Here is a 23,038-nt window from a genome sequence, read left to right on the forward strand (position 1 = left end):
AATCATCTGATTCACAGCATAAATCCTTTGACATTTGGTTCTTAAGAAGACTATTAGTGCATGATTCAATATTTGACTTAATTGTGACAATAACACAATGATATGAACTTACACAACTAACTTAAAGCCTATTTTAAACGGCCTACAGAAACCATAAAAATATGACCCCAATTAATAGCTTACATCTAGAATAATTCTACATGTAAGAATTGAGTAACCATTACTTTACTTTTTACTTGGTGTGATAGAGAAAAAGTATTCTGCAAAAGTGAACCCATTGATGAAAGGGGTCAGAGGAGAATGTCAAGAATCATTTTGACCAACAGGCACTGCACAGTCAAGTGCATTGCAACCAAATGCAATACTGGAGCTCCAACTAATGTGTCTGAACGGGCTTGTTTTCCTTAGCATGGGTTATAACAGCAGACAACCAGTTTGAGTGTCAGTGTTCCTGACCCACATCACAGGCTTCTCACAGGCCAAGCCAGAAACCTACTGCACACTGATGAGGGATAAACAGCCTGAATCAGCTATGTATGGATTCTGGCTTGGCTTTCAATTCCCATTCATTGTTACAAGGCTTGTATAAAGAGTCTAACATTGACTTGCAGGAATGCTGCCTTCCAATAGGTGGTACTGCCATTTCTTCTCCATCTCTCTGTTCCGTCTCTAGTAAAGAGGCCAATAAGGTGGCTAGTAAACAAGCATTGATCTGCTTTTTTGCACTGGGAAGTGAAGTCTTCAAACGTAACACTGCACAGTAATCTGAGACCGCAAAGAAATGTAATGGAAGGAAATATGGTACACAGACCTGAATATCAACGTGACTATAGGAGGTCGAGTTGGGAGCCCCTGCTATCCGGTGGGAATGATGTTGAAATTGTTATAAGATGTGTGTGAAACATTGCTTTAATGCTACGGCTCATGGCGTGGCCAATTGGATGGGGTATGCCTAGTCTGGGTCCCACTACAGTGACCATTGAAGGTTGAAATTACCAGTCACCATACTAGGGAGAGACGAGAGTCTGCCAAGCCTATGAAAGTGCTTGTTTCGCCCCTTCAAGGAGTTGCTTGTTGAGGGTATAAAGGGCATGGTGTGGCATGTAAATGTGGCTGTTGTGCTTGATGCCGTGAGGTATGTAAAGGCAGAATGTGGAAGGCCCAAGCAAAAGCTTGGGTGCAACAGTGAGATAAGTAGCTGCTAAGAGGCCTTGGAGCCTCCTGACCGTGGGAGTGCGAAACTCCAGTCAGTAGACTTGGCCGTGCCGCTGTGCACTATGAATGCCTAATACCCAAGACTCGAGTGCAGAAAGTGAATGATTAGTGTGAGTGGCCACAGAGCCACACAAGGCCTACTTTGTTACTAAAAGACGGTACTACTGGATCCCATAAGAGCTGTAAGGCCGCTTTGCTTTGTCTGGGGCAAGGGCTGTGTTATAATTGTCTGCCAAGTAAAGCCTTAGGGTGAAGTACTGCAGAATTTCAGCTAGGAATGTGAGCCGAAATTCTGCAGCAATGTACAGTACAATGTGGTACAATGGGGCTTTAACAAACCCCATTTCAATGGAATGCAGGAATTACATTGTGAAAATCCACACCAAAATTTGCATCAAAATCTGCAAGTAGATTTACTCTGCAATGAAAGATCATTCCCTTACTGTTATTCGCAATGAGTGTCCTGTGTCTTACTACTAAAATTCTGAGGGTCCGAAAGACCAATATAGGAAAGAAAAAAACAACACAGAATTGGATATTATGCTTACAGGTTGATTCAGAGTTGGCCACAGATTTAGGAAACCAAAATTTAAAAAAAACGTGAATCATTACATTTTCTTCAAATGATATTTATAAATAACAAGGAGTAATGTATAAAATAGACCCAAATGCCAGCCTGACGTATGATGGGCATGTAGGTCAGTAACCATGTACTCCAAGAGCAACCTGCCAGCTGTGAAATTATAATACACCACCAAAACCCAACAGTAGATTGAAACTGAACACATGGGTGACTTAGACCAAAGCTGGGGAAGGAGGACAACTCAAAGATTTTCAGAAAGGAAGTGCAAGGGTGCCTATTACTTAAATAGTCTTTAACTCCTCCCCAGCATCCACCCATCAAAAAAACAGGAATTTTAAAGGCCCCCATATCAAAAAAGAATCCCATACACTTGAAGGCTGTGGAAACGTTTGTGCATGAAAAATCAATACACACATATCTTACTAAGTCCCTGCAGAAAAAAAAGATGCACTTATCTGTTTCTTGCATTGAGTTTTCCTTCTCATGTATTTACAAAGCCTCATACGAGGTTTGCATGCTCTCCTACATTCACGTTTCTGGCTGGGGGTGTTCCCAGCACTGATCAACTTGTCCTTCTCATGAATGTGTACAAGCTCAGCTCCCCCTCCCCTCTCCTCTTTCAGAAGCTGTGTAGCATAGCCACATCCATTCAGTACTACACAGCTATCTCTCATCTTCTCTCAGAGAAGCTGCTGTTCCCATTTCACTGCTGATGAGAGCAGTAAATTCATTTGGAGTGAATTACAGCCTTCTGGAATAGTAGCTTTCTCTGCGCTCTGTTTGCCTGATGGCCTCCACCATACCCTGGCACTGTCATACAGCCCTCTGTAATAACTCAATGGAAAGGCAGTGAGCACACATTCACATCAGGGAAGCAGGCTAGAAGAGGAGCTGTCAGTTTACTCTGACTGGCAGAATTTGCTGAGAATTCAGTCCTCCAGTCTGCACTGCCTTGGAAAATAATATAAGCATAGAAACCAAAACATTAAAAAAGTCTTCATTTCCAAAGTGCATTGATTAAAAAAGAATGTAGAGGTGCACAAAGTATTTGACAAAATCCATCCATTTAATAATTAAATTAAATGCGCCCCCTCATTCTACCCCTCCACCATCTTTACTGCTTAAGGCCTCCTGCACACAGCAGGAGGGGCCACTAGCTTCCATTGACGTCAATGAAAGCCGTCTGCGCGGAATCCTCATGAAAATGGAGCATGCTGCAATTTTTCCTTAACAAGCTGAAATCGCAATTGATTTCTGCTCATGGGTAGGAAGCAGCGGATCTCCATAGGAAGTAATAGGCGGTATTTGCTGCGGATTCATGATGCGGATGCGACCGTGGATTCCACAGCAAATATCCGCCCGTGAGCAGGAGCCCTAAATCTTCTCTACTGTACCAGGAACTCAGATAAGATATAAGGGATGTATCTGACAACAAGGAGCGACTATGTCTCTAATGGCAGCAGGACTGTGAATGCAGCTCTGGAGTATACTACAGACTGTCAATCAGGAATAGGATGAAGAGATGTAAAGTAAACTCATAGAAAGTAAATGTTTTGTGGGAGTCATGTACTCGATAGTACAGAATTACCCGACTGTAAATGTTACTAGGAACGTGTACATTTAGGCCCTGGTCACACAATATTAAATCTGCATTGGAAGAATCAATGGAAATCCACATCAGGCATCAGTGCAAATACTGCAGACTTGTGATGTGAATTTCCATTTGATGATGCTGGGGATCTGCACACAGCTTGGCCTCAATCATTGGGCTAATTCACTTGTGGATTCCCCAGCACGGAATCTGCCTACAGAATTGACAGGTCCATTATTTTTTCATGACACGGTTTTCATGTCCACTTGCTGAAAAATGTGCGCCATATTAACTATAGTGTGGATTATCCTTGAATCAATGGGACATTAAAATGACCTAGATGTCAGTCCGGAATCCGTATTATAATCCTCATTAAAAAAAGTTGCAGTTCCCACCAACGATAGCCATGACTTTTATATCAACACGATTAACATAGATCAATGATGATAGTTCTTCCATAGTAGATCGTATATAGTTCTTCCATAGTTCTTGGCGGGAAAAATGGCGCTGTACGCAGCGTAGCCCAACAGACCTCATTACAAGTCAGTGGGGTTTCCCAGGGGCTTGTGGTATCTATCATGCAACAGGTCGGGCAGTGAATTAGGGTTTCCATTTCACAATGTGGATGTGAGTAAAGCCTAGCAAGCATAGACCTGCAGAAACTATGAGCACATACAGCGATTAAACAACAAAAACTACACGACAAGAAACTGGGTAATCTCTACTGTTACACTCAGAAACCATCAACTATGTGTCTACTCTGTACTTCAAGCCTTGTATGAAGCTAGTCATAGACATTAGGTAACTGCTAGCCAGGAGGCATTTATCATTACTGGAACTTCCCCCATTTACACATATATTCGGCTCAGCACACGTTTACTCCTACGGAGAACTGCTGAACCCCCCAGAACCAGTTTTCTCACTGGCAAGTAAATTAATTGTTGAAATGATTCAATGCGGTCGGTCTAATTTTTCCCTTGGGCTAATACCAATGATGATTTTCTGGAACCCGGTCATGATTTTTCCAGAACATAGCAGCAAATCGATTTCAACCTGCTCAGAGATGTCAAAACAGTCAACACGTCTCAACCAAAATACAGTGTTAGGCAAGAATAATATATTTTTTTTACTTACCCCTACACCAAGTTTTTTTGAGTTGGGGTCAGGAGCAGGTGTTCCCTGCAAATTGAAAAATTATTTAGAGGGTTTCACCAAAGATTGCGAATCATTGACCATAAAGGGGTTTTCTGGGTTAAGGATAGGTCATCAATAGTCGATCGCCACTTGGGATCCCTGGCAATCAGCTTATCGCCCTGCATGCTCTCAGTGGAACGGCGTTGAACGTCGTCATTGGGGTTGGAACAGACAGTCCAGTAGGCGGCTTTGATCCCGTTGAAATCAATGTGAATGAAGCCACATATTACATTGTGAAACCGGAAGTGTAATAGACAGCTGTGCTGATTTCAAGTGGGAGTGAAGACGCCTATTAGATGTCCTTTTCTGGCAGGTAACAGAGATAATAAGTCTGAACACAGGAAATGAAGGTGAGTGATGGCAGATGCATGTCTGTTTTAAAGGTTGTGCCTCGTGTCACCACCGCTAAAAGCCCTATTAACCTTCTCAATTCCTAAGACTGTGAAAGAGTTGATTGAGCCATAATGACAAGGCATAGAGTGGCTTGATGTCTTGGAAACATTCCAGCCTAAAGGAGGGGCGATAGGGCTTGCAAGGTGGTGACATGAGATGCTGCCTTCCAAACAGAGAGGTGTTTTGGATATTCAACTGAAATACCAAGTTTCCCGCAAGCTAAAGGCAATCTGTCACCAGCCCGGAACTGGTGACACCGATGGCATGTAGGTAAGACTAAATTAGAACAACAGTTTTTTTTTGTTTTTTTTTTAATTAAAGTCTCTAATGCCTGTATACTTGGTAAATGAGCTTTCATCTTTTCTGCACTGTTATGTAAATGAATGCCAAGCGGTTAAAGGGGTTGTCTCATGAAAGCATGTGGGGTTATGCACTTCTGTATGGCCATATTAATGCACTTTGTAATATACATCATGCATTAATTATGAGCCATACAGAAGTTATTCACTTACCTGTTCCATTGCTGGCGTCCTCGTCTCCATGGATCCGTCTAAAATCGCCTCTTCTGGCGATTTTAGACGCGCTTGCGCTGTGCGGTCTTCTCCCTTCTGAATGGGGCCGCTCGTGCCGGAGAGCTGCTCCTTGTAGCTCCGCCCCGTCACGTGTGCCGATTCCAGCCAATCAGGAGGCTGGAATCGGCAATGGACCTCACAGTGAAGATCCCGGCGGCCATCTTACTAAGGTAAGTAAGAAGAAGGAAGAAGTCGCCGCAGCGCAGGAATTCGGGTAAGTACTACCCGTTTTTTTTTTTTAACACATGCATCGGGTTTGTCTCGCGCCGAACGGGGGGCCTATTGAATAAAAAAAAAACCCGTTTCGGCGTGAGACAACCCCTTTAAGTAGGTCGTCCAGGACTGTCTGCTGCCCTCCAATCCCCATCTGCCCTCTCTATGATTGATGCATGACATAGATCTCACATAGCCATGGACCAGCACATGTGCAGGTAGTCTAGCCCTATTAGTGACAAACTCAACTGACTCTTCGTATGCCCTGGTCTGTGGTTGAACAGTACATGCCCAAGATATGGACAAGACTGTGGATGTCTAGGAGATGTCACCTATCAATCGGGAAAAGGAAGGCTGATGATTGGAAGCCACTGCAGACAGCATAGATGGTCTCGGCCCACCTTTCAGACTACTCAGCATTCATTTGCATACAGTAGGGGAAAGATTCAACTTACTTTTATCAGGTATGTTGACATAAATAAAGAAAACTATTGGCATACTTTCCAATGTCGTGTTATCTACAAGCCATTGGTGTTGCCACTTCCAAACTGGTGACAGGTTCCCTTTAAAACTTAGAAGGGAAATAATGAAGTATTATCATTAACAACTTGCAATGCATTCTAGTTATTTGTATTCTCTCCATACAGAAAGTATCTGATTTATGGTTAGTTTACTTGTTTGCTGCTAGTATATACAATACATGCCTCAGCAATCAGTTATTGAAGTGACAGCAGCGCTCAGGTAAGCATCGCAGTCACGTTTGTCCATATCAGACACAGCGCCTACATTGTATAATAACTGTGCCTGGTATTGCATCTCCATCCCATTGACTTGAGCGGGACTGAGCTGCCCTTAGGCCATGTGACAGATAAATGGGATGTTGCATGCCTGAGAAGAGGCTGTGGTGTTCACCCAATCTCTTCAATCAGCTGATCGTTGGATCCCAAGTGGTGGACCCGCACCATCAACTACTGATGACCTATCAATAGGACAAGCTAGCAATAGTTTAGTCCTAGAAAACCCCTTTAACTACATGTATATATTTGATTCTTTCAATTACATTTATGCTCACGTAATCTTTACTGCTGACACTTGATTGGATGTATTGTATTTTAAATGGTGGTAGGTTTCAGACATTTCTTAGGTAGAAGGTCTGGAGGCATGCATTCCTATGGAAGGTGGCTCCCAGTCTGCAGCGCTGAAGGCAGGATTTCTAGGTAGACAAGACCTAATCCTTCTCCAATTACCCCACTAATAATGCAGTGGCTCTTGGCCATATAAGAGCTGTACATACACAGACATGACATCACCGGTTTACCTACATTATGTAATAAAGTTATATGTAGATTTCATCAATATGAGATGTTTTAGTAAGTGCCATAGTCTATTCCAACACCAGCTGTGGACATTTTGCCCTCCTGTACACTGTGTTTTTTTGGGTTTACTTGACTCCTTTTTGTAGTTTTCTTTTGCTATATTAAGTTTTGTTCTGCTATAACACTATGTTTGTAATTCTGTGTTCTGTATACTATTTATATTGTGTTTATACACATATTATCACATTGGTGTCATCATAATATTACTGTTTTAAATGCCAAAAACTGCCTGCAAGGTATAACATTACAGGCATAACACTGGGAATGTATCCAGGGAAATTCTCAACAGCCTTTGAATGGGAGTAGCAATGACTCACTTGTGTTAAAATAAAAGAGAAATAAAAACCTAAAAATGTCCACGTACCTTGCCTCACACACACACGGGGGCAGATATATCAACACTGTCCCCAAGTTACACTGAAGATAATTAGACCAGACCAGAAGAAATTGAGCCAAATTTATCAAAACAGAGTAAGTTATATGATACGTTTGACACAACTCAATACACAGTAGACCATCTTCTCTTGCTTACGCCACCTAGTGGCGGGTATACTCTGCACCAAAATTTTACGCCAAAAAATGGCACTTGCTATTAATTTCCTGAATTTTACTTAGACACTCTGGCTTTTTTTTTTAGGGAAAACCGTTAAGGGAGGTGTAATAAGTTTTTAAAACACTAATGTCTTGGGATCAATCCTACTGCAAATAAATGGGAAAATACAAACCTGCTAGGGCCAGAGATGCCACTTATATGCTATAAGACATGAAGAACTGGTCACGGACAGCTTGGGTTTTTCCTATCTGATACAATAACTGTGTCTTATACGGAAGCATCTTGAATAGAAGCACAACAAAATCTGTGAATTATTGGGTTCTCCTCCCTTTTTGTGACGGTATTGGGAGTGGATTTTCGAATGATGAGCATTTAGCTCCTGAACAGTAAGTGTCACAGATGCATGGCTCAGGTGTGTGCAATGTTTTTGGTCTGAGGACCACACTATTAAGCCTGGTTAAGATACAATGATTATCGCTCAAAAAATCTTTTGAGCGATTTTTGAGCGATAATCGTGTGCATTTTACAGCGCGAGGTGATCGCTCCAACGTTGAGCGATCACCTTGCGCTCTGAGGAGGAGATGCAGAAGACAAGTGGGGCCACTTGTCTTCTGCATCCAGCTGTTCTCCGCTCCGAGCGCCCGGCTGTTATACAGCCTAGCGCTCCGAGCGGGGTATGGAGAACACAGCTGAGCAGCTCTGTTCTTCATACCCAGCCTGTCTTCAGGGAGCGGGATACAGCTGAAACAATAGTATCAGCTGTATCCCGCTGTAAATTCCTGATAACTGATTGCTGATCTTTCAGCATGCTGAACAATCAGCGATCAGCGACTGCTTAACGAAAACTGCACAATATCAGTGCAGTTAGACACAACGATTATCGCTCAAAAGATGGCTTTGAGCAATTTTTAAGTGAAAATCGTTGTGTCTAAATCAGCCTTTAGATTGTACTACTCCCAAGGATTGCAATAAAACTGGGGGTTCTGCCAACATAGAACATTATCCACCATCCACAGCATAAGGGATGACTTTCTGATTGTGGAGGTCTGACCACTGAGATCCTCATTGATCCTGAGAACAGGATGTAGTGGTGGTCTTGTATGCGCACTGCTGCTCCATTCATTTTAATGGGAGTACTATAGAGTGGCTAGCACTTGATCACAGTGGTCAGACCATCACCGGTCAGAAACTTATTTTCTATCCTGGGAATAATGCTTTTTCTTGCCACACTCCATTTAAAGGGGTATTTCCATCTGATATATATAAACTATATATACCATAAATACCTAATAAGTGGGAGTCCCATTTCTGACATTTATACAGAAAATGGGGGCCCCCTGTTCCCCCATTTGACATTCCAAAGAAAAAAGGTTGAAGTGGCAACACATAAGCACAACTATTTTATAGGGATTTATGGAAACAGACGAATGTTCCACATCCCCCATGAATAACAATGGCCAAAGTCACATTCAAGACCAGCCATCTATTTCTCCCTTGAGTACTGAACAGAGCAGAGTCCCAACTATGGGGGATGCCAGAGATAGCTCGGAGCCACAGAAAATGAACAGGTCTGCACTCCTGGTCTACGGCCAGCTTTACAAACATACGTCCAAATTTGACTTCTCGATTCCTAGTTTATGGAAAGGTTCATGTCCATGACTGTAATTTCACCCTGTATTACGCGTGCGTTGCACAGCCGTCTGATATGTGGTGAATGGAGTCAATGAAAGTCAATGGACTTTCATTGATCCATGCGCATGTGCGTGTAGACACTGCAATATGAATGAGCAATAGCATGCTCTATTTCTCTGCGTACCACGCAGCGTGAGCCCTATAAATTTGTATAGGCTGCGTATGATACGCTGTCCGTACACAATACATTGCGTATGGGCACCATTTTCATGCCCATCCACACTCTGAAACAGAGCAGGGGATTAAAAAAAGTCATACTGCGCATGTCCGTGTGTGTGTGTGTGATACATGGGTATGTGCAGTACACTTGCAGCCATCCACAGGCTTACAAAATCGGTAAAACGCTGCAGGTAGACCCACATCGTTTTATACATACGCCCGGGGACATGAGCCCTAATGCAATTCTTTTTTTTTTTGACAAAGTATGGACTAGAGAACAAACTAGGACACCGGACTGAAGTGAACCGCTGTATGCTACTAGCGTTATACCTTGAGCAGGACAAGAGGATAAATCAATTCATCAAATGGGGCAACTCACACAGCAGGAATCCATGGTGCTGGATGATGGGGCAGATTAAGATGACTTTATATGGTATATCTGCTTCCTCAACAAGCTTTGCTAATAACACAGACTTCTTAAACTTTCCATACCAAGTAAAAAAAATCCACAGTTCATGTAAAGTTTCTGGTATGTGAGGCTCAAAATCAACATTTCCTGAAATCATGGGAATATAAAACCTGAACAGTATTTGCCTATTTCAACCACAAAAAGAACTGATGTTTGCACTGGCTCAGTCTTTTGAATAGTGCCTGTACATATATCGGAACTCAACATTATTTTGTGCTTCCATGCATTTCATTGTACCTAAAGGGGTTTTCTACCATTTTTAACTGCTGATCTATTATCTGGATTGAATGCTGTTTTGAATGCCGCATTATTCGCGGTATGACGCTACCATTAAAATCAATGTGGCGTTCCATCACGGAGCTGGTCGGCGCTTTCCGGCGCTGGGATTTTCAAATGCTGTCTACTCTATCTTTGTCCGTTAAGCGCACCTCATCAACCATCACAATGAAGGGGAGCACTAAAACATGCTGTCAGCTGCAGGGAGCTGCGGCCGAAAGCGAAAGTCAAATCATGGCAAAGCGGCGCGTTTGAAATCACCGCGCTTGCCACGTTCATGTGTGCAACTAGCCTTAGCCTGCCTGTCCATGGGCGATAATCCAGCCACGGGGATCGCAGTGCACACTTTCCATAGTGTTGCTATGGAAAGTGTAGCCCCCCTGTCCGCAAGCAGAGAATCATAGCATATCTCCGCTCGCGTGGGGCAAATCACAGCATGCTGCTAATTGCTGCGATTTTCCACGATGAACTTATCTGTCAGATAGGCTCAGTGCGGAGAACCATCAGCTGGCTCCTGCTCCCCGGTGGGAGAACCCCATTGACTATAATGGGGTCTGCTCGATTTCTGCCCAGCTGCTCGTTTTGGTACGGAAGAAAAAGCAACTGGAGGTTCCGATGCAGATGTGAAACCCCCCTTAGAATATTATGGTGCTAAGAGTTCCCAATTTAGCACACTTTAGTAATATGACATATGTCATTGACTATATTCATATGTATCCCATGACATCCCCATAAGTACATGTACCACAGAAATTAGATTGTAAGCTTCATTGGTGAGTGATTAGGGAATAGTAAAGAAACAGATACTATGAACAAGGGATGCACAACCTATTCGGGTCTTAGGGCCACATTGTCATATTGAACCACTTCCTAGGGCTGCAATAAAACTTAAATGGGGATCACCATCTGAGACATTTATTACATATCAAAAGTATATGCCATAAATGTCAGATACGAGCTGATTTCAATTCCATGACTCTCACCTATTTTTAAAATTGAGGTCCTCTTCTCCCCTGTAATCACTCCAGGGTTGAAGAAACCACACTTACAGGCTGTTCTCTACATTATGGTGTTTCACTCCTGCCATGGAACTGTGCTGGGGAATGCTGCATGCATGACCACCTCTCCACCTCATCAACTCCCTTCTGGAGTCAGGAGGCCCCTGTTCTGCTGATATATGGTGGTCTGAATCCAATGATCTCACTGACTGCACTTTATTCTCTGCGTTTCACCAGGAATGTTGCATCAACAAACAGGTCTGGACAGATGTAGCTTTTCGATCAGCATATAACACATGACTGCACAGGCATAGTTTAGCAGTAGAAAACTTGAGAAGGATAGTTTATAGACAACTCAGAAGCCGGTCATGGTCATAGATTAATGTGAATGTCTGCCTTTCTGTTTTTCCCATAATTAAGTGTTTTTCTCTGAATATGTTCAAAATTCTCTGCTGAGCAGTTTCTAACTAGATCTTTAGATTAGTTAGGCTCTTGTTTTCAGGTATAGAGCTCCAAATCCTCGAGTTTGCCTTCAGGTACTGGCGTAACTATAGGGGATGCAGGGGGTGCGGTTGCACCCGGGCCCAGGAGCCTTAGGGGGCCCATAAGGCTTCTCTTCTCCATATATGGAGCCCAGTACTATGGGGCCCTGTTACAGGTTTTGCATTGGGGCCCAGGAGCTTCAAGTTACGCCTCTGCATTACAGGGTTAGGAGAAGTTGGGTGACCCCAAGATAATGTTTTGCATCTGGGCCCATGAGCCTTTAGCTACGCCTCTGCCTTCAGGTGCCCATAAATATTAAACTAAAGTAAAAGGAAATTTGGTTGAGATTTGAAACTAAATAATTTTCTTCCACAAAGATCTTTCTTGAAACAATGTTCGCACAAAGATCGTACAACAGTGGCGTAACTATAGAGGATGCAGGGGATGCATTTGCACCCGGGCCCAGGAGCCTTAGGGGGCCCATAGGGCCTCTCCTCTCCATATAGGAAGCCCAGTAGTATCAATAAAGCATTATAGTTGGGGGCCCTGTTACACGTTTTGCATTGGGGCCCAGAAGCTTCAAGTTACGCCTCTGTCGTACACCCAACGTCACTGAACATGTATGACCAGTTTGAATGACTGTAACGACCAATATAGACCAAAATGTGTATTGCTGCATCTGCAAAATGATCATGCAATATAGGATTGTTCGATCAATAGTTGTTCATCCTTATTGCGCCCCAACAACATGCATCCGGGGTCCTTTAGGCGGAGCAAACTTTTAGAGCCACCTAAAACTAAAAGTGGCTATTTACCATGTTTTGTTATACAGCTCTGCCATGGTATTGGACATATTGAAAGCATTTTTGGAGTTACCATATCAAGGGACAATGAGGACTGTTGACAAAGTAATGCAGTAATTGATTAATAAGAAAACATCTGCTGGGGCTTGTGATAAATCTAAGTAGTACAAGAAGGACAAGGTGACAGCCTCATTAACGGGCTATTGAGATACAATGGCCACTAACATTGCAATATGGTGCAGGTTATAGAACAACGACAGGCTGTACATAAACACTCCCACTTGTGCAAATGTGAAGTTGCACCCCTTGTAACAGACATGAACAGCATCTGACATTTGTGTCAAGAAGTGTCGGTAGAGTTAATAAATATGCCATTATAAAATTTCAAATGTCATAAATCACTCGTAAATAAGCAACAGAAGACACATCTATAGGCATAGCATGCTGGTAAAGAGCTGGGGCCAGAAAGCACACTTAGTAGTTTGGATAGCTAATCTATATTTAATAAGCAATGCTTGCACTACTTTGCCATGTCGACAGAAAATCAAGAAAATCTGACAAATCTCCCCAAACTCTCAAATCATATAATAATAGAATGGTAGAGTTGAAAGAGACCTCCAGGGTCATCGGGTCCAACACCCTGCTCAGTGTAGGATCATTAAATCATGCCAGATAGATATCTATCCAGCCTTTGTTTGAACACTTCCATTGAAGGATAACTCACCACCTCCCATGGTAACCTGTTCTACTCATTGATCACCCTCACTGTCAAAAAGTTTTTTTCTAATATCTAATCTGTGTCTCCTTATATCATACTAACTAGGTTCGCCCAATTGTGCATGATTAGTGACATAGGAAGAAAAGTGACGGGTCATTTATCTCCAGGCAACAAAGTCTTAAGGTATCTTTATACGGGGCGACCATTAACCAAATAATCCCTCGAAATAGCAAATTGAAACGATAATTGTTCAGGCACAGACAGGGTGATGGGTGATTGGTTGCTAGTTGGTTCGGTTCAGCCTACGAAAAAAGTCACTCGTTCATCAAAAGTTGTCTGATGTAATGTCCCAGTCATTTGTATTTGAACGTCTTGTGAAAGAATTGGCACGGAGATCCCCTCTATGAATGAGATTTCGGCAAACAGCTAATAAACAATCATCACTCTGTGTAAAAGAAGGGAACGGCTGACATTGTATGTTTCAGGGACTTTTCTGAGGGACTCTCTGAACGTTATTTGCCCCATGTAAAGGCACCTTTAGGCAGGTTAAAATCTATCATGTCTGATACTTGTTTACCCAAACAGCACGTCTCGGGACATGGGGCTGCACACAAATTATATTGTCAGCCCACCTTCAACTATGTAATGTGTATAAGCCTTTTAGATGAAGATGTAGCAAGAATTAGACCTTTTGAGTGGCCACATATCTTCCTTCATCGGATGCATTTTAAAGCCACTTCCAGAGACAAGTCATTTCAATAATGTTACTTATGCAGCCAAAGCCTTACAAGCCGCAATGGTGGGAAACTACCCATGACAGCATTCATTCTGAAGACCCACATCCAGTGCAGATGGGGTTAGACTTCATAGTAGCAGCATCAGAGCCCAGGAACTGGAGACTTCCGTTCTAGTACAAACAAAAGTATTGGCTGGCATTCTTTACCCCCTAGATAACGGTTTCTTAACGAATTGTAGACAAAAAGTTCAGCAAATCCAAAAGCGCATATAGCGAATATCACAAAGACAGCTCTGCTGATGGCTGGGTTCAAGATAATATCTAAGCTTAAGAGTGTTGTCCAAAGTATGGAAGGTTAGCCACTATGGGCCCTCTTACACTGAACGATATAGTTCAGAATATTATTGGATTGACGGTATCTGAATGATGATCGTTCAGTGTAAATACCGGTAGTCAATGAATGCCGAATAATAATGTTTCATTTCTGCAGGCATAAAAATCTAATAACAATCGGCCCGTGTAAACAGGCAGTCGTTCGTCTATGAGCAACTGCCTGTTTACTGTGAATGCAAGTGGGTGGACGGAAGAGATCTCCAGCCCGCTCTACCTCCATTCACTGAGCAATCCTTGCTCCTGTACGCAAGCATAGGTATGACTGTCGTGCGCGTAATTACCGGACAGTCGTCCCATGTAAAAGGACCCTAAAGAAATGAATGTAAAATTCAGGGCAGGATTATTATGAGGCAAAAGTATTACATTTTATATTGCTATTCCTTAGTTTGTGAATTGTAAGGAAAGAACATCCAAATTCAATAGAGTCATACCACTTGTAATCAGGGCCATATTTACAGTTTAGGCCGCCTTGGGGAATAAGCTTGAATACGCCCCTCTTAAAGCCTGGGATTGGATAACACCCCCATATAGTGACTAGATAGCACCCCCATATAGTGACTGGATAACACCCCCATATAGTGACTAGATAGAACCACCATATAGTGGCTAGATAGCACCACCATATAGTGGCTAGATAGCACCACCATATAGTGACTAGATAACACCACCATATAGTGACTAGATAACACCCCCATATAATGACTGGATAGCACCCCCATATAGTGACTGGATAACACCACCATATAGTGACTAGATAACACCACCATATAGTGACTAGATAACACCACCATATAGTGACTAGATAACACCCTCATATAATGACTGGATAGCACCCCCATATAGTGACTGGATAACACCACCATATAGTGACTAGATAACACCACCATATAGTGACTAGATATACCACCATACAGTGACTAGATAACACCCTCATATAATGACTGGATAGCACCCCCATATAATGACTGGATAGCACCCCCATATAGTGACTGGATAACACCCCCATATAGTGACTAGATAGCACCACCATATAGTGACTAGATAACACCACCATATAGTGACTAGATAACACCACCATATAGTGACTACATAACACCCCCATATAATGACTGGATAGCACCCCCATATAGTGACTGGATAACACCACCATATAGTGACTAGATAACACCACCATATAGTGACTAGATAACACCACCATATAGTGACTAGATAACACCCCCATATAGTGACTAGATAACACCACCATATAGTGACTAGATAACACCCCCATATAATGACTGGATAACACCACCATATAGTGACTGGATAGCACCCCCATATAGTGACTAGATAACACTCCCATATAGTGACTAGATAACACCCACATATAGTGACTAGCTAGCACCACCATATAGTGACTAGATAACACCACCATATAGTGACTAGATAACACCACCATATAGTGACTAGATAACACTCCCATATAGTGACTAGATAACACCCACATATAGTGACTAGATAGCACCACCATATAGTGACTGGATAACACCCCCATATAGTGACTGGATAACACCACCATATAGTGACTAGATAGCACCACCATATAGTGACTGGATAGCACCACCATATAGTAACTGGATAACACCACCATATAGTGACTAGATAACACCACGATATAGTGACTAGATAACACCCCCATATTGTGACTAGTTAACACCACCATATAGCGACTAGATAACACCCCCATATAGTGACTAGATAACACCACCATATAGTGACTAGATAACACCCCCATATAGTGACTAGTAACACCACCATATAGCAACTAGATAACACCACCATATAGCGACTAGATAACACCCCCATATAGTGACTAGATAACACCACCATATAGTGACTGGATAACACCACCATATAGTGACTAGATAACACCCCCATATAGTAACTAGATAACACCACCATATAGTGACTGGATAACACCCCCATATAGTGACTAGATAACACCACGATATAGTGACTAGATAACACCCCCATATAGTGACTAGATAACACCACCATATAGTGACTAGATAACACCCCCATATAGTGACTAGATAACACCACCATATAGTGACTAGATAACACCCCCATACAGTGACTAGATAACACCACTATATAGTGACTGGATAACACCCCCATATAGTGACTAGATAACACCCCCATATAGTGAGTAGATAACACCCCCATATAGTGACTGGATAACACCCCCATATAGTGACTAGATAGCAGCACCATATAGTGACTGGATAACACCACCATATAGTGACTGGATAACACCACCATATAGTGACTGGATAACACCCCCATATAGTGACTAGATAGCACCACCATATAGTGACTGGATAACACCACCATATAGTGACTGGATAACACCCCCATATAGTGACTAGATAACACCCCCATATAGTGACTGGATAACACCCCCATATAGTGACTAGGTAGCAGCACCATATAGTGACTGGATAACACCACCATATAGTGACTACATAACACCACCATATAATGACTGGATAGCACCACCATATAGTGACTGGATAACACCACCATATAGTGACTAGATAACACCACCATATAGTGACTAGATAACACCCCCATATAGTGACTAGTTAACACCACCATATAGCGACTAGATAACACCACCATATAGTGACTAGATAACACCCCCATATAGTGACTAGTAACACCACCATATAGCAACTAGATAACACCACCATATAGCGACTAGATAACACCCCCATATAGTGACTGGATAACACCCCCATATAGTGACTAGATAGCAGCACCATATAGTGACTAGATAACACCCCCATATAGTGACTGGATAACACCCCCATATAGTGACTGGATAACACCCTCATATAGTGACTAGATAGCAGCACCATATAGTGACTAGATAACACCCCCATATAGTGACTAGATAGCAGCACCATATCGTGACTGGATAACACCCCCATATAGTGACTAGATAACACCCCCATATAGTGACTAGATAACACCCCCATATAGTGACTGGATAACACCCCCATATAGTGACTGGCTAACACCCCCATATAGTGACTAGATAACACCCCCATATAATGACTGGATAGCAGCACCATATAGTGACTGGATAACACCCCCATATAGTGACTAGATAGCAGCACCATATAGTGACTGGATAACACCACGATATAGTGACTAGATAACACCCCCATATAGTGACTGGATAACACCCCCATATAGTGACTAGATAGCAGCACCATATAGTGACTAGATAGCAGCACCATATAGTGACTAGATAACACCACCATATAGTGACTACATAACACCCCCATATAATGACTGGATAACACCCCCATATAGTGACTGGATAACACCCCCATATAGTGACTGGATAACACCCCCATATAGTGACTAGATAACACCCCCATATAGTGACTAGATAGCAGCACCATATAGTGACTGGATAACACCCCCATATAGTGACTAGATAGCAGCACCATATAGTGACTGGATAACACCCCCATATAGTGACTAGATAACACCCCCATATAGTGACTAGATAACACCCCCATATAGTGACTGGATAACACCACTGTACCATTATTTCTAACACTGCATATTGTAATTAAATAACACCACTCAACAGTGATAGGATATAAATAAACTACAAGAGTCAAAAAGTTATCACCATACTGTATATTTCCACCACACTATCACCACCACACCACAAGATCGTGGATAACTTGCTGAGCGGTGGGGGTCTCATTGCTAAGATCCCTGCTGATATTGAGAACAGGGGGTCCTGAGGCCCCCTCTGCCTATCTCTGCAGAATGCTGACTGAACATGCGCGGTCAGAACTCCATTCATTTTAATGGGGCTGATGAAAACACACGAGTGCTTGCCGCTCAGATATGTCAGCAGTCTCATTGAAAGTAAATGGAGCATTAGTGTGCTTGCTCAACCAGCACTCCATTCAATCTCCCTCTCACAGTGAGGAGGTGCAGTAACCCCCCAGTGAACAGAACTGGGAACATGGGACCCCTGTTTTCAAGATCGGTGAGGACCTCAGGAGTGAGACCCCCATGATCAGCAAGATTACCCCTATCCTTCAGATATCCTGTGGATAGAGCAAAACTTGAAATCTTGGTACAAGCCCTTTAATGAAAGATTTCGCAACTGGCCTGTGTTAATGATTCCTCCTTTGTGCCCCACAATAATAGTACCCCTTTTTGTGCACTCACACATTAATAATATCCACTTTGTGCATCAAAGTAGTAAGTCCCCTTTGTACCCATAACAAGCAATAGTGCGCCACAAAGTGGTAGTGGTCCGCCCCTCTGTGTCTCCCACAAAGTAACAGTGGTCTCTGTGCCCCTATCATCCTTGTTAAGTAATAGTGGTACCTTTGTTTCTGCCCCTTCATGCAAAGTAAGAGTAGTCCATTTGTGCCTTTGACCCCTCCCTAAGTAACGGTGGTCCCTCTATGCCCCTGATCCCCTCCCCAAGTAACGCTGGTCCCTTTGTACCCCTTTGCTTGGAAGTTCGACATAGAGAGAATCAAAACAAAGCAATTTGTTTTTTAAATCAGCTGGCAGGGAGGCAGGAGCTGCCCCCTTACAGCAGCCGCCCTAGGCACTGGACCTCCAATGCCTGGGTGTAAATACGGCCCTGAATGCACCCCTTGCTATGTCATAGTCCTGTGTTTTGAGATCCTTTCATACCACCTATAGCGCTGTTAGACATCCCCTTTAAGGACACAATTATGTATGCGTCATTCTTTGCATGTGGATACCTATGCAGTACCTGTGGTATATACATGCAGCATGTACACAGTTGTAGAGGTATAGTTCTGGTGTGTGTGAGTGCATGGTGCTGACTCCATCAGCTCTGTGTATTTATCATCTTTGGTAATAAAATAAGAATATTATTGTTAATGAAGTTAAACTTTTCTAACTATGAACTGGTTAATTTTCTAATGCTGAATCGACATTTCTGTTATTCGTACTAGAATTTGCTCAGTAAGGAGAATGCTAAATGAGGATAATGTTGGCTTACCCTATATGGCTCGGTGACCCACTTTTGTATTCCTACCCATATATTAAAAACATCTGGATTTCTTGAAGATTTAGACACAATGGAATTAGTAAATTCAGACTTTTTTTGTCTCTTTAAGGCCGGTCTCACACAACCGGATTTAAATTGCGGATTCCGCGCTCGTATGATCCGCGGTAATGCATTGGATTTCGCAGTTCCGCTCACATTAGCGGGTCAGAATTGAGCAATACGCTCACGGTAAATAGAACGCAGCATGGTCTATTTTACCGCGGAATCCACGACATAGAGCCAATTGTGCTCTATGGTCGTGGGTAAACCCGCAGCCCATACGCTATTACATGGCGTATGGGCTGCGGGTACCTGAGTCATCTCTGAAAAAAAGGTGTAGTGTGCATGACCGCCTGCGTGAGTGCGTGGTTATATGCAGCACATTATGTGGCCATACGCAGGGTCAGGGCCAGGCTGGAATCCACTGCCGGCCTTCGCAAACGGATTTTGCATACGGCCGCGTGAGCCCGGCCTAAGTTAGTAATAGACGTTAAATCTCCCAGCCCTCTCTGACAAGCATTACAATACTTTGCATTATTGGGAAGCTTGCCAGGAAAACTGCATGCATGCACAGATATTTCCAATGGCAGAAAATATTCCAGGGCGGAAATAGTTATAAGCAATTTTTTTAGTATAGTTCCAATCCAATTGATTTTCCAAATTCCCAAGGTAGCTGGAACATCATCTTCTGGTTTATTAAAGGAGTTGTCTGGGTGTCATATCATTTTTAAAACTGGATCCCAATCTGTTAAAACAATCAGTGGTACTTTCCGCCCTTCCCCCCAGCGATCTAGCGCTGCAGCCCCGCAGTCCTCTTGGTCTTTGTTTAGGAACAGTTATCACCTGACTGTTTTCCCAGATCACCGCTCAGTCCTTGGAGTCATGATGCCAGGAGAACGGCACCTGACTGCTGTGGCCTCTGATTGGCTGCAGTGGTCAGGTGGTAGCCGTTCCTAAACAAAGACTGCAGTGCTGGATCGCCGGGAGAGAGGGCGGGTATGTCCACTTTTATTGTTTTAACAGATTGAGATCAGGTTTTACAAAATCATATTAACCCTGGACAACCCCTTTAACAATACCTTGGTCAATGCAGATGTGGTGAAGTAGTCACTGGATAAACAGATGATTGTGCCTGCCAGGAATGCAAGCATAGGTGAGGAGTCATGAGGGGGGGGGGGGGGGGGGGGTAAAGTACTCAGCAATAGAAAAAGTTAACAAAAACTCAGCATCTGCACAAAATGGAGGAAAATGTGGTAATGTCTCTTGCTGAACTAATACTTTTCTCCCTCGTTGGCCTGGAATGCTTACATCGACATTTTAGGAGAACGCTCATTTCAGATTGTTACTGGAACAATTCAAAGCAAAACTTAAGTAAGTCTTTGTGTGAACGGGGACCAGAACTAAGTCTGGGAACTTAACCCTATGTATGCCATGTACTTGCGTCACTATAATGGATGCACACTTCCTAGGCTTGATTCTGCATTATGATGAAATATGTTTGGTGTAACTAACAGTAAACAATAAACAACTTTGGAAAAGAAGTAACATTGTCTTATAGTGTTTAGTCAATGCAAGCTATGGTGATTATCAGCCTTTAATAAAGTGACTAAAATAAGGAAAAAGGCAACTTGGCTTTCATATTTTCGATTTGGAATCCCTTCTGAAACAGTCGTGGACCTTTTTCGGTTTTGCACACTAACTCAAGTTTTACCGCTCTCAGACATCATTTGTATAGCAGAGTCTTTGAAATCAGTTCATTTATTTGGAAAATCAGACAACATTGCTGCATTCACAAGACACATAGCTTGTTGTTAAGCTCCATGTCTCTGGTTAGCTAGGACAAGGAGACCAAAGAAATCTGTCTGTTCAATGGAAGATCCTCCAAGTGGCCTCTCTCTCCCCACCTCCTCCTCCCACAATGACTCTCCTCATTCAGTCTCCTGGCTCCTATTTTCACCCCTTCTTCTCTGGTCCATTTTACTTAATACACCACATTTTGCATTTTTTTTTTTGAAGAACTGGTTAAAATAAAAGATATCTTTGTGAATTAATGGCAGAAACACCAAAAACATTGTAGGATATTTGTGATGCTAAATACTTTTGTGTCGAACAAGACAAAAGCCTTATAGAAGTACTACCTTTATTAGCTGACCAGAAAAAGTATATTTCCCAAGCACAAAGGCTCCTTCATCAGGAAATTAACAAATGGATGACTGTAGGATAAAAAAGCTTGGTTTCCTGCAAGAAATGTCTTTCTTGGAGCAAGCAGAAGGAACTACATAGACTTTTATCCTGTATTAGTATAAGCAGTCTTCACACCTCTCTAGTCTCGCTCCCTATTCTTTGTACTGCAACCCTGTTCTTGCTTTCTTCCATATCATCGTTTCTATCAATTGGAAATCAGGCAAACCTTCATATTCCCTATGCACTAACTTCCCCTCCTTATTAACTATAATTCTGGGTCTCTCCCCTTCGCTTCAGCTCTCGCCCCAAACATTGAATCTTTTCCAGAAAGCGCATTTCCAGATTTTAACAGGATTCATGTGTGACCTCAGATTCCAAGGAGAGCCCAGAATGACTTCTCCAGGAAAAAAAGGAGGGAGGGAGAAAAAGTAACAGGCTTCAAGGGGACCATCAAAAAGCCCACTGGAAATTTCAATATATTCTGCAAATATATATTTTTCTAAGAGATAGATAGATAGATAGATAGATAGATAGAAATGCATCATCTCACCTCTGAGCTGAACTTGGCAAGGGTGAAGGTGTATACCGAACACAGTAAGAGCCATATCCAGATTGTGTTTAGAGAGTCCATTCTTTGCAATGGGGCTGCAATCAGTCTTTCGCACGGTTGGAGGTGGGAAATTAGGAAAGTGTAGAATTATGGGCTTTTCTTCTGTTCTTCCCCACTCAGTGCCAGTTACTGGTGATCCTTTCCTCGGTCACAGGGAGTTGTCCTCCAACAGTCATCTAATCTTCTACTTCTCCATGAACTCTGTTACCCTCTTCTGCAGCTTTTTGTTTCCTAGTTTGATATTCCTCTTTCCAACAATCTCTTTTCCAACTGTGTCCTGCCTCTGACTTGCAGACGTGGTCTCTACTCCCACATTTGGTAGGTACTGGAAAATGTGATGTGTACACCCCCTAGTGAACAAATTCGATATTTCTTTGTAGCTATGCAAAGATGTGAAAGCTGCCTAGTGGGCTGATGGGGTGAAGGCATTCTACTAGCAAAGGTTCTCAGTAATATGACGACAGAGCTCTGCTATTAGGCTTACAGGGCTAATTTCAGATTTGGTGTCGATAGATTATGCCCAGCCTGAAATGTAGATCTAAACTTTAAACCCAGATTAACAATTCTATCTTTTAGACAGTGTAGTATACACACACAAATAGTACATGAAGTATGTCTAATATGCAGACTCAAATCTTATAATAGGTTACATACATTATGCAGACTGTACCTGACGTATACAGTTCCAGGAAAAAGTAAGTGAACCCTCTGGAATTATTCACA

General features: G+C 42.6%; 1 protein-coding gene across 2 annotated transcripts in view; it reads right to left on the reverse strand.

Annotated features, from left to right (window-relative positions):
* MMP14 (matrix metallopeptidase 14) overlaps positions 1–22,607 on the reverse strand; it is a 37,961-nt gene extending 15,354 nt beyond the window's left edge. Inside the window, exons 1-2 of one of the 2 annotated variants that reach the window (XM_066603967.1) lie at positions 22,256–22,607; positions 4,524–4,568 (exon numbers count right to left, since the gene is read on the reverse strand). In XM_066603967.1, coding sequence (XP_066460064.1) covers positions 4,524–4,568; positions 22,256–22,336 — 126 coding nt within the window. In that variant the 5' untranslated portion in view covers positions 22,337–22,607. The remainder of the gene's footprint in view (positions 1–4,523; positions 4,569–22,255) is intronic. The other variant, XM_066603968.1, reaches the window with a different exon arrangement.
* Positions 22,608–23,038: the final 431 nt, after the last annotated feature.

The sequence above is a fragment of the Eleutherodactylus coqui genome, chromosome 5, assembly GCF_035609145.1.
Source record: "Eleutherodactylus coqui strain aEleCoq1 chromosome 5, aEleCoq1.hap1, whole genome shotgun sequence".
Classification (NCBI taxonomy): domain Eukaryota; kingdom Metazoa; phylum Chordata; class Amphibia; order Anura; family Eleutherodactylidae; genus Eleutherodactylus; species Eleutherodactylus coqui.